General features: G+C 44.1%; 1 protein-coding gene across 1 annotated transcript in view; it reads left to right on the top strand.

Annotated features, from left to right (window-relative positions):
- The window catches only part of LOC142184290 (cytochrome P450 4V2-like), a 39,152-nt gene that overhangs the window by 6,157 nt on the left and 18,469 nt on the right, over positions 1-14,526 (top strand). Inside the window, exon 3 of the mRNA XM_075259075.1 lies at positions 6,208-6,293. Coding sequence (XP_075115176.1) covers positions 6,208-6,293 — 86 coding nt within the window. The remainder of the gene's footprint in view (positions 1-6,207; positions 6,294-14,526) is intronic.

The following is a 14,526-nucleotide window of genomic DNA, read 5'->3' as shown; positions in this document are numbered from 1 at the left end:
GGTTCACAACCATTGGTCTTTAACTGGAAAAGAACTCTCTGCAGTGTCTAAAAATACATGGCTACAGGTACAGCCTACTACCGGACTTTGGACCTTACCTCTTAAAAGCGTTCAACTCCCTGATCTTGGGTTCATTTCTATACCAGGAACATCGAGCCCCAACAATGAGGAGACCAGTACTTATGTGAACCTAGCCTTAGTCATATTAGGAAGAGAGCACGTCTGCTAGAAAAGCAATTGTACATTGTATTTGTTATGTCAGTCCAGATAGCTGCAACGGGGCTAAGGAATACCAGTAGGAAATCTCGCCCTGCACTACTCCCACTAGCTAACCCGGTCCCTGCCTCACGGGTGTAGGTCGGCTGTTCTCAGGCTAAGCCTGACCCCGACAGCTCCTCTCTCACTGACACCGTAGGCCTAGAGGGAAGTGGGAGAAGGAATGCCCTATAAGATCTCTAGGGACTGGAGACTAAAGGGGGTCACCCCTAACGAACAAGTGAAGCTGCTACTGACAGGGACTGACAAGGGTGTGCGCTGACTAACAACACAAGCAGCACCCAGGAAACATGTAGGAAAGAATTCCCCAAACCAATATGGGAAGGAACCATACACTAGGAAACAAACACAGGGAAACTGAGTAGAAATCAAAGGATAAGGCAATTCACTCACACAGTCAATTATACACAGAGGGAGGATTGGTGAACACAGAAGGGAAAACACAAACCAACTCGTTCACCCAAAACCTCCCAAAAACCAACCACGGAACTTCCTCTATCCAAGATAACCACCTACTCCTCCTGCTAAGGCCTAGCTCTGTAAAAGCGACACTCAGCACAGAACCATGGGAGGCATGGGTTTAAATACAGAGTAGAGACCACTCCTCCCAGGTGCAAATGGGAGGACAGACTAATCAACCAGGAAAGAAAGCAATGAACCTAAATACTCCTAACAGGATCCTCCCCTCAAGGAGAAGACTCCGGATTCTCTAGGAGCATCCTTCTTCGGGAACTCCTTGTGGAATTTCTCCACGAGTCTGGGGGCTGACATATCCGACTCCAGAACCCAAGAATTATCCTCAGGACCGTATCCCTTCCATGCCACCAGATACCGTAGCTTCCCCCGAACATATTTGCTATCCAGAACTCGGGATATCTCATACTCCCCGGACTCAGAAACTGGTGGAACCTTAACAGGAGACGTTCCCTTCTTGGCCTTCTTTAACAAGGAGACATGGAACACCCGGTTTATCTTCCACCTTTTAGGTAGTTGCAGCTGCGCCGCCACTTCATTTACCATCTTGATGATCTTAAAAGGACCCACAAACCTGGGACCCAGCTTCTTGCAAGGAACCTTCAACTTGATATTCTTGGTGGACAACCAAACCATCTCACCAGGGAAGAACTGCAACTCTCCTCTCTTCCGATCCGCCTGGACCTTAGCCTGGTGCGACGCCCGCACCAGATTCTCTCGGATACGGGACCATACCCCTTGCAGCTTTTTAGAAAATAGCTCCTCCTCCGGAACTGGGGAAGAAATGGAAGAAAATACTCCGAAAACAGGATGTCTACCACCGGAGCAAAAAAAAGGTGTGGTACCTGTGGCATTGGAATCATGGTTGTTTAGGGAAAATTCTGCCAGGGGGAGAAAGGCAGCCCAATTATTCTGGTTCTCTCGAACAAAACACCTCAAAAACTGTTCCACATCCTGATTCTTCCTCTCTGTTTGTCCGTTAGACTCTGGGTGAAACCCGGAGGAAAACGACAGTGTAACTCCCAACCTGCTGCAAAAAGCCCGCCAGAATTTAGCCACAAATTGCGGTCCCCTGTCCGAAACGATATCCTCAGGAAGACCATGCAACCTTACAATTTCTTTAATAAACGCCTCAGATAGTGTCTTGGCACATGGCAGCCTGGAAAACGGGATCAAATGGCACATTTTCGTGAAGCGGTCAACAACTACCCAAATGACCGTGAAACCCTTAGACACCGGAAGGCCCGTGATGAAATCCATAGACAGATGAGTCCAAGGTGCCTTAGGAGGTTCCAATGGATGTAGAAGACCGTGGGGACGGGTATGCGACGCCTTGGCTCTTGCACAGACCGAACAATTTTGAACAAACTGCAAGACATCCTTACTCCACCCTGGCCACCAAAAATTCCTAGACACCAATCTCATGGTCTCTGAAACCCCCGGGTGACCAGCAAGAACCGACTCGTGACACTCCCTCAGGAGACTTTGTCGGAGAGTAGTTGGGACAAAAAGCTTGTTTCTAGGTATCTTGGAAGGTGCAGCGTGTTGCGCTTCGATCAAGGCCTTCTCCAATTTCGCGCCCAATACTGCTACCACCACTCCATCCCCAAGAATAGTGGCAGGCGCCTCTCGTTCCTCCTCAGTCGACATATACCGGGATAAAGCATCAGCCTTGACATTCTTTGAACCCGGCACATAAGTCACGGTAAAATGGAACCGCGCAAAAAATAGAGCCCATCTGGCCTGCCGTGCATTTAATCTCTTCGCCGACCCAAGATAAACCAAATTCTTGTGGTCAGTAAATACCTGGACTGGCCTTCTGGCCCCCTCCAGGAAATGACGCCAATGTTCGAATGCTAGTTTTATTGCCAGTAGTTCTCTATCTCCGATGTCATAATTCCGTTCAGAGGCAGAGAATTTCTTAGAAAAGAAGGCACAGGGATGCGTACCCTCCTCGAACTCCTGAGAAAGTACTGCTCCCACCCCCACCGAGGAGGCATCCACCTCCACTCGGAAGGCCAACCTCTCATCCGGCTGTCTCAAAATGGGAGCGGACGAGAATCGCTTCTTCAGTTCTTCAGACGCAGCTAGCGCCTCTGGCGACCACTTAGCACAGTCAGCCCCCTTCTTAGTCAAGTCCGAGATAGGTTTCACAACCTCAGAAAATCCCTTGATAAACTGGCGATAATAGTTGGAGAACCCCAAGAACCGTTGGACCGCCTTTAGGTTCTCGGGTCGCGGCCACTCCAAGACTGCCCTGACCTTCTCAGGGTCCATCTCGAACCCCTTGTCCGATAGGATATAGCCAAGGAAACATAACTTATTGACCGCGAACACACATTTCTCCAGCTTAGCACTTAATTGGTTAACCCTCAGGAGATCTAAAACCTCTCTCACTCTCTCCCAATGAGTCTCCAAATCCGGGGTGTAAATGAGTATATCGTCCAGATAGACCACAACCCCCCTCCCTATGACGGCACTTAGTACATCATTAATAAAATTCTGAAAAAACGCAGGCGCATTGGTTAGACCGAAAGGCATCACAAGATTCTCAAAGTGTCCTAGGGGTGTGTTAAACGCTGTTTTCCACTCATCCCCCTTCTTGATTCTCAGCAAGTTATATGCCCCACGTAAATCTATTTTACTAAACCAGCGGGCTCCCGTAATCTGGCTGAATAGATCCGAGATCAACGGAATGGGATAGGGATTCCGCACCGTGATTTTGTTAATCTCCCTAAAATCCAAACAAGGGCGCAACCCTCCATCTTTCTTCTTTACAAAGAAAAACCCCACTGCTACTGGGGACTTAGATGGGCGAATATGCCCCACCTCTAGACTCCCCTCAATATACTCTTTGAGCGCCTCCCTCTCCGGAATAGTGAGATTGTACAATCGTGTCTTGGGTAGCACTGCATTTGGTATAAATTTAATCGAGCAATCATAGGTGCGATGTGGTGGTAATGTCTTGGCTGCCCTTTCCTCAAAGACCTCCCTGAACTCACATATTTCTTGAGGCAAATTGTCTATAGACAAAGACATAACGGATATGGGCAGACATCGACCATTACACCCCTGCCCCCAAGAAACTACTGACTCGGTCTCCCAGTTGATAATAGGGTTATGCTGCTTCAGCCAGGGCCACCCCAACACTACTTGTGCTGGTAATTTAGACAACAAGAACAAGTCAATCTCTTCCCGGTGGCCACCCACAACAAACTCCAGACCCTCCACCTGTTTGGAGATGACAGCTTGCTGTAGAGGGGTCTTATCAATAGCCCACACCGGTATCTGAGACTTCAAGACCAAAGGACTCACCCTTAATTGCTCACAAAACTCTGAGTCAATAAGGTTGACTGCCGAACCACAATCAACCAAAATCCGGCACTTCTGCCCATTTACCCATCCTTCAAGGGTCAACCCGGCAGTCTGAGTACAGGAAATATGCACACCTCCCTCCTTAGTAGGTTTTCTCCCTTTACCCTCAATAGACCTGGGGTTATTACTCTCCTTGGCGAACCATTCTCTGGAGGGGCATACCCTTGCTACATGTCCCATCCCTCCACACACAAAACAGCGTACTGTGCGGGACCCTTCACTCTTGGGTCTAGCACTTCGCACAGTGGCCCCAATCTGCATGGGTTGGTCCCCCGGGTCCTCTCTAAAAACGGAGAATTGAGGAGGGTTAAGCCCCCCAGGACTCTTGTCTCCACGCTCCCGGAGGCGCCGTCCAACTCTAATTGCCAGCTGCATGGCCTCATCTAGATCTCCCGGAACAGGGTGAGAAACTAGATGGTCTTTAACCTGGTCTGAGAGCCCTGTCTCAAACTGATTAAGTAGAGCGGGGTCATTCCAGTGTACTTCTGCTGCCCACCTACGAAACTCTGTGCAATATTTCTCTATAGCGTGATCCCCTTGCACCACACGTCGTAGGTTATACTCAGCCGTGCGTACCCTGTCTGGGTCGTCATACAGTAACCCCATTGTGGAGAAAAACGCCTCTACTGTTAGTAAGCAAGCTGAGTCGGCTGGTAACGAATGTGCCCAGATGAGGGGATCATCTCTCAATAAAGTAATAATAATCCCAACTCTCTGTACCTCAGAACCGGAGGAAAACGGCCATAGCCAGAAATACAAAAGACAGTCCTTTTGAAATCGGAAAAAATCTGACCTCTTACCTCGGAAGGGTTCAGGTAAGCTGACTTTTGGCTCCAGAGGCCGACCCACAGGGGCACTACTCACCTGCCTCTGTATGCCCTCCACCTGAGAGGCTGTGTGTTGAGCCAACTGCTGTACTTGAGATACGCCAGAAGCTTGGATGGCATCCATTCGTAGCTTGATCCCCTCCATCTCAGTGGAGATCTGCTGCACCGCCTGGTACAACTGTTTCAGGTCCGTCATAATACAAACAAGCCTTTTTTTTTTTTTTTTTTACCGGCTGAGTGTACTGTTATGTCAGTCCAGATAGCTGCAACGGGGCTAAGGAATACCAGTAGGAAATCTCGCCCTGCACTACTCCCACTAGCTAACCCGGTCCCTGCCTCACAGGTGTAGGTCGGCTATTCTCAGGCTAAGCCTGACCCCGACAGCTCCTCTCTCACTGACACCGTAGGCCTAGAGGGAAGTGGGAGAAGGAATGCCCTATAAGATCTCTAGGGACTGGAGACTAAAGGGGGTCACCCCTAACGAACAAGTGAAGCTGCTACTGACAGGGACTGACAAGGGTGTGCGCTGACTAACAACACAAGCAGCACCCAGGAAACATGTAGGAAAGAATTCCCCAAACCAATATGGGAAGGAACCATACACTAGGAAACAAACACAGGGAAACTGAGTAGAAATCAAAGGATAAGGCAATTCACTCACACAGTCAATTATACACAGAGGGAGGATTGGTGAACACAGAAGGGAAAACACACAAACCAACTCGTTCACCCAAAACCTCCCAAAAACCAACCACGGAACTTCCTCTATCCAAGATAACCAACTACTCCTCCTGCTAAGGCCTAGCTCTGTAAAAGCGACACTCAGCACAGAACCATGGGAGGCATGGGTTTAAATACAGAGTAGAGACCACTCCTCCCAGGTGCAAATGGGAGGACAGACTAATCAACCAGGAAAGAAAGCAATGAACCTAAATACTCCTAACAGTATTGGGGTCCTCTGGGTGTCCGTCAGGTTCGATATAAAACTGTCAGAAAGAAAAGTTCCCTGTGCAGGACTTTTCTCTCTGCAAATTTTAGACGGAATTTGTCACGGCGACTCCTTGCGGCAGAATCTCCTTGACTGCTTTGTGCAAAATTGTTTCTAAGCAATCCATTTCCTAAAACGATATTGTTATCATGTGCTGTTCACACAATATTGGTCTTTGATTCTGTGTGGTATTTATTTGTATACTTGTTTACAGATTCATATATTCATCCTATGGTTTCATATAATATTTTTATTGACTCTTTATAGCCTGTATTGAGCACATCAAAGCATATGGACAAGGCATATCCATACAAATTTCTTCATCCTTGGCTTGGCACAGGGCTACTTACCAGGTACATTATTATAGTGTAATAATGGTGGTATTGTGTATCTACAAGTATTTCATCAAGAACACAAACATGTCAAATGTAAAGTTTTATTTTGTTAAAGGAATTATATCACAAAAAATTATGTATCCCCTATCCCTACAAAAAGGGATATTCTTTGAACCACTTGTATAAGCCATTGCTTTTCTCCAATACCACTGTATGTATATAAGCAATGGGAGAGTTTAACCTCCTAAAAGGGATAATTTTTAGAGTATTTTCTAATTTTATAAAGAATTAAAACTTCCATAAGTGCATTGAATGTGTTTTTTAAACTGACAACACTGGATACCATCCGTTTACCTCTAGCCTTATCTATTGCTGCCCCTTTTTTTTTTAACATTTATGACTCTTTGCATTACATTGAAAGGGCTTAGATAGAATATCAGGGGCCCTCAGAGTGTTATACACAACAGTTTAAGACTGGGTTCACATCTGCATTTGGGTTTCTGAATGGAAAAGTGGTTACCCACGGACATCCACAGACCCCGTGGACTATAATGGGTCTGTATGGTTTCCGCTTGGTTTTCACCCAAAAAAGGGACAGAAATCGTCCAAGGAAAGGGCTAGGTAGCATGCTAATACTGAAAATATTTTGTTAGTGTGGTTTTAGGGTATGTTCACAGATGGTAAATGAAGAGGAATTCCTCTTCATTTTCTGTTGACATCATTTTTGCCGTAGTCTAGCCATGACAGGATACTGATGCAGTGCAGCTGCATTCTGTCGCGGTATACCACTGCTGGTTAGGCCCAGATGAATGTGCCTAATCTGCAAGGAGTCTTGAGCTGCAGACTCCTCAGCTGAATCAGTCACAGGGTCTGCAGCAAGATCCAGCAGGATGCTTCTTTTTTCCAAGGCAAATTCCTCCATGTGAACACATCCTGAGGAATTGGTGAATGGGAGACTTGTAATATTTACGTTTAGAAGGCCCCCAAAATGAATCCTACTGGTGGGCCATAGGGATTCCAATTCAACACTGTCACCATTTAAGTACATGTAAATAGTTGCATGTACTATGTAGTCTCAAGATGTTCTTGTATAGACAGTGGGGATGAAAGAACTTACACCATAGTACCCCTCCCCTTCATGGAACAAAATTGCTTATCTATAAATAAGACACGGACACCACAGTTAACTTTTCTTGCGTGGGGGAAAGTCAGCCACAGCTTGTTTATTTATAAAACTATAAAACGTAAACATAAGGTTGCCATGGCAACAGTTACCATGGCAACCAAAAGTGTAAACATGAAGTGCAAAACAGTTGCATAAACAGGGGAGAATAGACCCCGCCCATCGCGCAGAGGGGCGGTCTTAACCAAATCTCCCCTACTTCCTCTGCATAATTGCTCTCCAGCTGTGACTGTCAAAATAGAGGCGAGGGTGCACTGAAAGAAAAAGAATCAGTTACTAAAAGCAGCAAAGCGTCTCCGACGCACGGCACTCAAACAAAGAAGAATACAAAAACACTGAAACACCATATACTAAAGTACTCATAACCATCCGTATGCCTAAACACACGTATGTATATCTACTCCCCTTTTTTTTTTTTTATATCCGTAATCCAACTAGCACGAGCAGCATATCAACGCACATAACCCATTTTTTTTTTTTTGCTGTAATTCTCCTTGTAATTAAATATATAATTATAGATAATATATATTTTTTTTTTATATACGAACTCCAGAAGAAACAAAAGGGAAAATAAGAAAAGGGGTGGGAGGGAGGGAAGAGATGTTCTCGCCGCTTGTCACAGGCTGCCGGCTGCCGATAGAAAAGGCCGAGGGGGCGTGCCCGCACGGCTAAGAAGAGGCAGGCGGAACCATTTACACTGAAACAGCAGGGGGGAGAGACAGAAGGAGGAACAGACCATGGGACGGTAAGTATGAGCGGAGAAGAGAAGACAGGTAAGGGGAGGGGAAAACGTTTAACCCTTTGTATACCACACCCCACTGTCTCAAGTGTACTCCTGCCGTCCGTCACTACTCAGAATGCACAGTCTAAACAGCATTGTTTCATGGTCACTCCACTTGGACAACAGCAAAACTTGCAATAAAGTGATCCTCAATAAGTCATGTACATTAGGATGGTTATAAGATACAGATAAAAGTCATAAGCAAAAAAAATATGCTGTTTGGAGAAAGACATTGTAGGGAATTGATTAAAAATATGTTTGTTATTGGGGACTTAATTTATTCTATGCTGCCATAAAATGCGTCAAAATTATTTAGAGGTGCATGTCTTGGGAGGTCTGGGCACCAGAACCTGAAATCTACATTGGTTACGAATTGACATAGATATCATAGATATTAGTTTTTTGGTGCATTTAAGGTTAAATTTGTCAAACTCCCTTTGTTAAAGTGAGTGTGAGTGAGGTCAATAAAATAAAAATGCAAAAATTAAACAAATAAGAGATATTACATGCCTATCTAGAGAATTAGCAAAAATTGGGGTGAGCAACCCTAACGTGTGAGTGTGAGTGAGGTCAATAAAATAAAAATGCAAAAATTAAACAAATAAGAGATATTACATGCCTATCTAGAGAATTAGCAAAAATTGGGGTGAGCAACCCTAACACTCACACGTATTAAAAGAAATTTTATTAAAGTATAAATTAAAATACCCCACAGAACAAAAAAACATTCCCCATACCAGTGATTTTCAACCCACATGGTCGGGTGTGCCGCGGGGAAAGTTCCCCAAACGCGTGCCAAGGTTGGCACGGGAGACCTATTTTGCTGGCACAGCAGCCAGTCCCCGACGTTCGTGTACTTGTAAATGTAGACGGAGCGTCCCTTCACTGCTCTGCTAGAGCTCAGGTGTAGGACACGTCCCCTTCTCTCCTTGCCCACCAATCAGAGGTGAGCCTCTCACTGCACAGGATAAGGGCTCCCTGGACCTGCTGCTACATGTGAGGAGGAGCTCCTGCCGTCTGCAGCCCAGAATAGGAGAGGAGGAGAGGAAGCTGAACAAAGTGAAAGTAAAAGAAAACACCAGGTTAGTAACTATTCTTATGAATGTCAGGCATTTGGGGTTATTACTTTAGTTTTAGTAACTCCATGTGCCTCACATTAATAGCAATTAACCCCATCATGTCCCTCATATTAACCCCTGTGTGGCTCACATAAGAGTTAATAACGTGTGACATATGGGGGTACTATATAATGAAGGTATTTACTTATTACCTCCATATGTCTCACATATCAGTATCCCTTATGTAAAGCACACAGGGGATTAATGTGAGGGACATGATGGGGTTCACTGCTATTAATATGAGGCACATTGAGTTGTAACCTGTAATTTACATGACCAGACTTTTTATACACAACTGTGGATAAAAGTAAAGACCTATACATTTCTAAGGACCCAGATATACAGCCATTCTTTTTGTGGCTGTGTATCTGGGCCAAATTGAAGAGCTGAAAATTATAGAGCAGGTCCTATATCTGTCCTATACGTACCCTATATCTGTCCTATACATACCCTATATCTGTCCTATACCTACCCTATATCTGTCCTATATATACCCTATATCTGTCTGCATTTGTGGCCCTGTCAATTAATTTTTAATGTTTAATATCAAGTGAAAACCACATGCGTGCCACTTGTATGCAGGAGGCCTAAGGCTAAGGCCCCACGTTGCATAAACGCAGCGTTTTTGTTGCAGATTTTGCTGCAGTTTATTTCAACCAAAGAATCAACCATTTAGAATCTATATTATTAACTATATGTATAATATGTACTGTTTTAGTGTCATTTTGGTTGGTGGTGTGCCCCGGGATTTTTTAAGTGTAAAAAGTGTGCCGCGGCTCAAAAAAGGTTGAAAATCACTGCCCCATACTATAAGAGAGGAAGCAAAAAATCTCTGCCTGTATGTAATTACAGATTTGTCCACTAGAGGCGATGATATTGTGGGACAATAGTGCAGAGTTCCTCCCCTATAAATAGCAAAAAGAGCTGATTGATAAATATCCCTATATCTATGAAGGGCTTCAGAATCAATAAAGTACCGTATATACTCGAGTATAAGCTGAATTTTTCAGCCCAGTTTTTGTTCTGAATAAGCCCCCCTTGGCTTATACTCGAGTCAGCAAAAAAAGAAAAAAAAATGTTTTTTTTTCTTTATATAGGATGGTGGGGGGCTCTATGTCCAGCCACAATATCAATGTATAGAATCTCCCATAAAATAGTGCAAAAGAAAAAAAAAAATAAAAAATAAAATAAAAGTTCCCTCCTTTCCCTAGAATACATATAAAAGTAGAAAATGACTGTGAAACACAAACACATTAGGTATCCCTGTGTCTGACAGTACCCGGTCTACTGAATATAGGGGATCTGCAGTGCTCCTGTTCCGTCAGAGAGGGGTTAATAGCAGCACTGCAGATACCCTATATTCAGCCAGACTGAATTCCAAGTGGGGGAAGAAAAAACAGTCCTCAAGCTCAGGGAAGGGGCAGACAGACAACCAAAACACCCCCTCCCCTTCCCCAGCACCCAGCAACTACTGCACCCAAAAACTCCGACCATTTTAATTTTTGAAATTTTCCAGTAGCTGCTGCATTTCCCCCCCTCGGCTTATACTCGAGTCAATAAGTTTTCCCAGTTTTTTGTGGTAAAATTAGGGGCCTCGGCTTATATTCGGGTCGCCTTATACTCGAGTATATAAGGTAGTATCCAATGTAAGACACCAGTGCCGACGAGAGGGCCGGGGGGAACGCTACTATATTCAAACCTACCTTGAAAATTATGTAGACGCTCAGCTTCTAATAAACACTTAGAATCCTCTGATAGTCTACTGGTGATAGGAATGGACCCCAGCAGTGAAACGCATTAGATCTTAGTGTTGGCGACATTGTTTTATCATTTACTAGCTAGCCGTCTGAATTACTACCATTTATCCCTAATGATAATTGCAGGAAATACTAGTGAGTTACACTGGATACTACTTTATTGATTGTGCAGCGCTTCATAGATATAGGGATATTTATCAATGGGCTCTTTTTTAGGCGGTGCTATTTATAGGGGAGGAACTCTGCACTATTGTCCCACAATATCATCGCCTGTAGTGGACAAATCTGTAATTACATACAGGCAGAGATTTTTTGCTTCCATATGGGGAGTGTTTTTTGTTTGTGGGGTATTTTAATTTATACTTTAATAAAAATTTATATTTTAATACGTCTTGTTAGGGTTACTCACCCCTCCTTTTGCCAATAAAATAAAAAGTTACAATTTTGGCGCAAATTCAGACGTACCAAAATTGCAACTTTTAATAATATATCAGAAACATATAATTCCACCAATTTTCACTCTTCTGCTTTCATTATCATATTTTTTATATTGCCAATAGCTTTCACCGCACTTTACATAGCACATTATAGCAATTAGAGTATACAATCTATGGCCTGTATGATGGTCTGTTTGTAGTTTTAATATGGAAAATGAAATATTGAAAGTTAATTGCACTTTCACTGCTGACATTGTTCAATACCTTATCTATTCCATTTACATGTACATTACAGGAGTACAAAAATTAGCCTAATAATAAAGCATTGCATGTTACAGCATCTGTGTAAGTACTAGAGTGCAATAAGGTTATAACACCGCATTATCTCTTCCCATGCCATTAAAATAAACAAGGCTTGAAGAGTTCAATGTTCATATGTTCAAGGCTGGCCAGTTAGTTTAGTTGTAAGGTACTATTCCGTTATCGGGCCAGCAGCAGCGCAGTTCAGCAGCAGCTTTTGGGACAGCAGTTCAGCAGCGGGAATTACAATGACATCCGAGGACTGCTGGCCCGATGCTTGTGCCCAGTAACCAGTACATCGATGACCCCCCTCCCCCATCCTTCTCCTCCTGCCAGTGCTGCCCCCCAGCTCTCCTTACATCTTCCCCGTACCCTCTCCCCGCCACACGACTAGGCCTCACCTCAGCGCTAGTACCGAGACCGAAAGGAAAGACACCGGGGCTCAATCCAGGCCCTGACAAGAAACACGCCGACTATAGGAACGGTGAGCTACAGCGAGCCGGAGGGACAAACTTTCTGCAGCGTCCGGCGGCTATCTAGTAGCATTCATTGCTCAAGATTTACGGTGAGGCCTATTACAGGGAGAGGGTACGGGGCAGATGTAAGAAGAGCTGGGGGGCAGCACTGGAAGGAAGAGGAGGATGAGGGCATCGATCGATGTACTGCCTACTACACACAAGCACGGCCTCTATCATCGGGCCAGCATCGGCTTAGTCATGTGGCGGGGAGAGGGTACGGGGTAGATGTAAGGAGAGCTGGGGGGCAGCACTGGAAGGAGGAGGAGATGGAGGGGGGGTCATTGATGTACTGGCTACTGGGCACAAGCATCGGGCCAGCAGTCCTCGGATGTCATTGTAATTCCCGCTGCTGAACTGAACTGCTGTCCCGAAAGCTGGTGCTGAAATGCGCTGCTGCTGGCCCGATAACGGAATAGTACCAGTTGTAATAGTAGATGACAATGGCTCAGCAAAGGTATAATTCCACTGTAAGCAAATCATTGTAATGTTTTTTTTTTTTTTTTTTTTTTTTACTGGGATTGTAATATTGATAGGATACAGTAGGATAGGTTATCAATATCAGATCTGCAGGGGTCTAACACTGACCAGCAGAATGGCGAGATCTCAAATACTAATCAACCTCTTCACTGAATAACAAGCACAGCGCTGTACACTGCACTAGAATGGGACAGAGTTTCCAACAGGTCACATAATGAATGCATGCGATGTTACTGGATTATTATGTGGAAGCAGCTTCTACTTGGAGTGATCAGACAGAAGTGTTTGAAAATCCTCACAAATCCATGCCTGATTCATTTCAATGAAAGTCTTTTTTTTCACACTAGCCATGGACAGTTTCATCTCTCTAGGTTATCAACTCCACTGCAGCACTGAACACCCTCTCAGCCATTATGCTTGAGGCTGGACAAGATAAAACTCCCATGGAAAACTGGGTCGGCTTCTCCCACTGCTGTAATCTATTGGCCCAGAATTCCATAGGTTCAAAGTTATCTGCTACATTCTAGCTATAACTTTATCTGCTGGTGCAGCCGGTGGGTGTCAATTGCCTGTTGTGGGGCTGGGTGGTGCTGCAAGGTGAAAAAGTTCTGATTTATCATGTTACAGACATTGTGCTGGCTGCTGCTGCTGCTTTTACTCCTGCTACTTGTAGTTGTGACAAAAACAGACAAAAACTGGGGAGAAGCACTCAACTTAAGCAAATAAGGTATAAAAAGTAACAAAATGTATTAGTTAGTTATACAAAAAGGGACACATACAAAGTAGATAAAATGTCAAGGACAAAGACATGGACAAAGTACAAATATGCTCTTCATAAGTATGAGTCAATCTAGATATAAACATATATAAACATACAAAATACAATAGATCAGATGCCTGTTATTATGCTGATGACATGATGTGAGCAAAAGCAAATCTTGTATAGGGAAGAAGTACAAGACCCCTAAAGTAGTAATATACCCCATTGTATTCAATAACAAACATAAAAGACATTGCCATTAAGCAGAGCATCAACCATAAAAGCCAAAAAAAGACTTGTAACATATGATGTAGTAGCACAACAGTTAACTCACATGGCATACCCCAAGAGAATCATATGCGTAAGAGAAGGGAACATACCCATTTATGCTCATAAAAGAGTCCACAGCTCTGTCCTCTGACACTCCCCAATGTACATTTTGGCATGTGCCTTTTTCCGGGGGCCCGGGGTTGTCTGGTGACATCAGATGATCACACACATCTATTTTCTGCACAATGCATGTTGCAAAACAAAGTATCTTTGGAATACTGGGGTTGAACCCAACTTGGAACGAATCAGTTTACCCATCTCTATTGATGACCTATCCTAAAGATCAAGCAATCCCATTTTTGGCCTTGCATTTTTATTCTAAAATTGCATTCAATGACGGTAAACTTGAATGTCTATTAATCAAATTTTTTGATGGATCAGAACACTGAATGACCTACTGTAATAGGTGAAAGTAACTTTAATAGTTGTCAGGGCAATATGACTATTAACAGTATTCTGTATTTTAAAAGTGTACAAACTGATGAAACTGACTCCTTCACTGCACCTGTAACGTATATGTCAGCTTTAACTCCTTCAAAACAATATGTTTTGGAACTCTCAAGACCACACTGTCTGCCCAGTATCAATTA

This window comes from Leptodactylus fuscus, chromosome 1 (genome assembly GCF_031893055.1).
Source record: "Leptodactylus fuscus isolate aLepFus1 chromosome 1, aLepFus1.hap2, whole genome shotgun sequence".
In the NCBI taxonomy this organism is placed as follows: Eukaryota; Metazoa; Chordata; class Amphibia; order Anura; family Leptodactylidae; genus Leptodactylus; species Leptodactylus fuscus.
The sequence above is the reverse complement of the archived record's forward strand: the minus strand, read 5'-3'. Positions and strand labels throughout refer to the sequence as shown.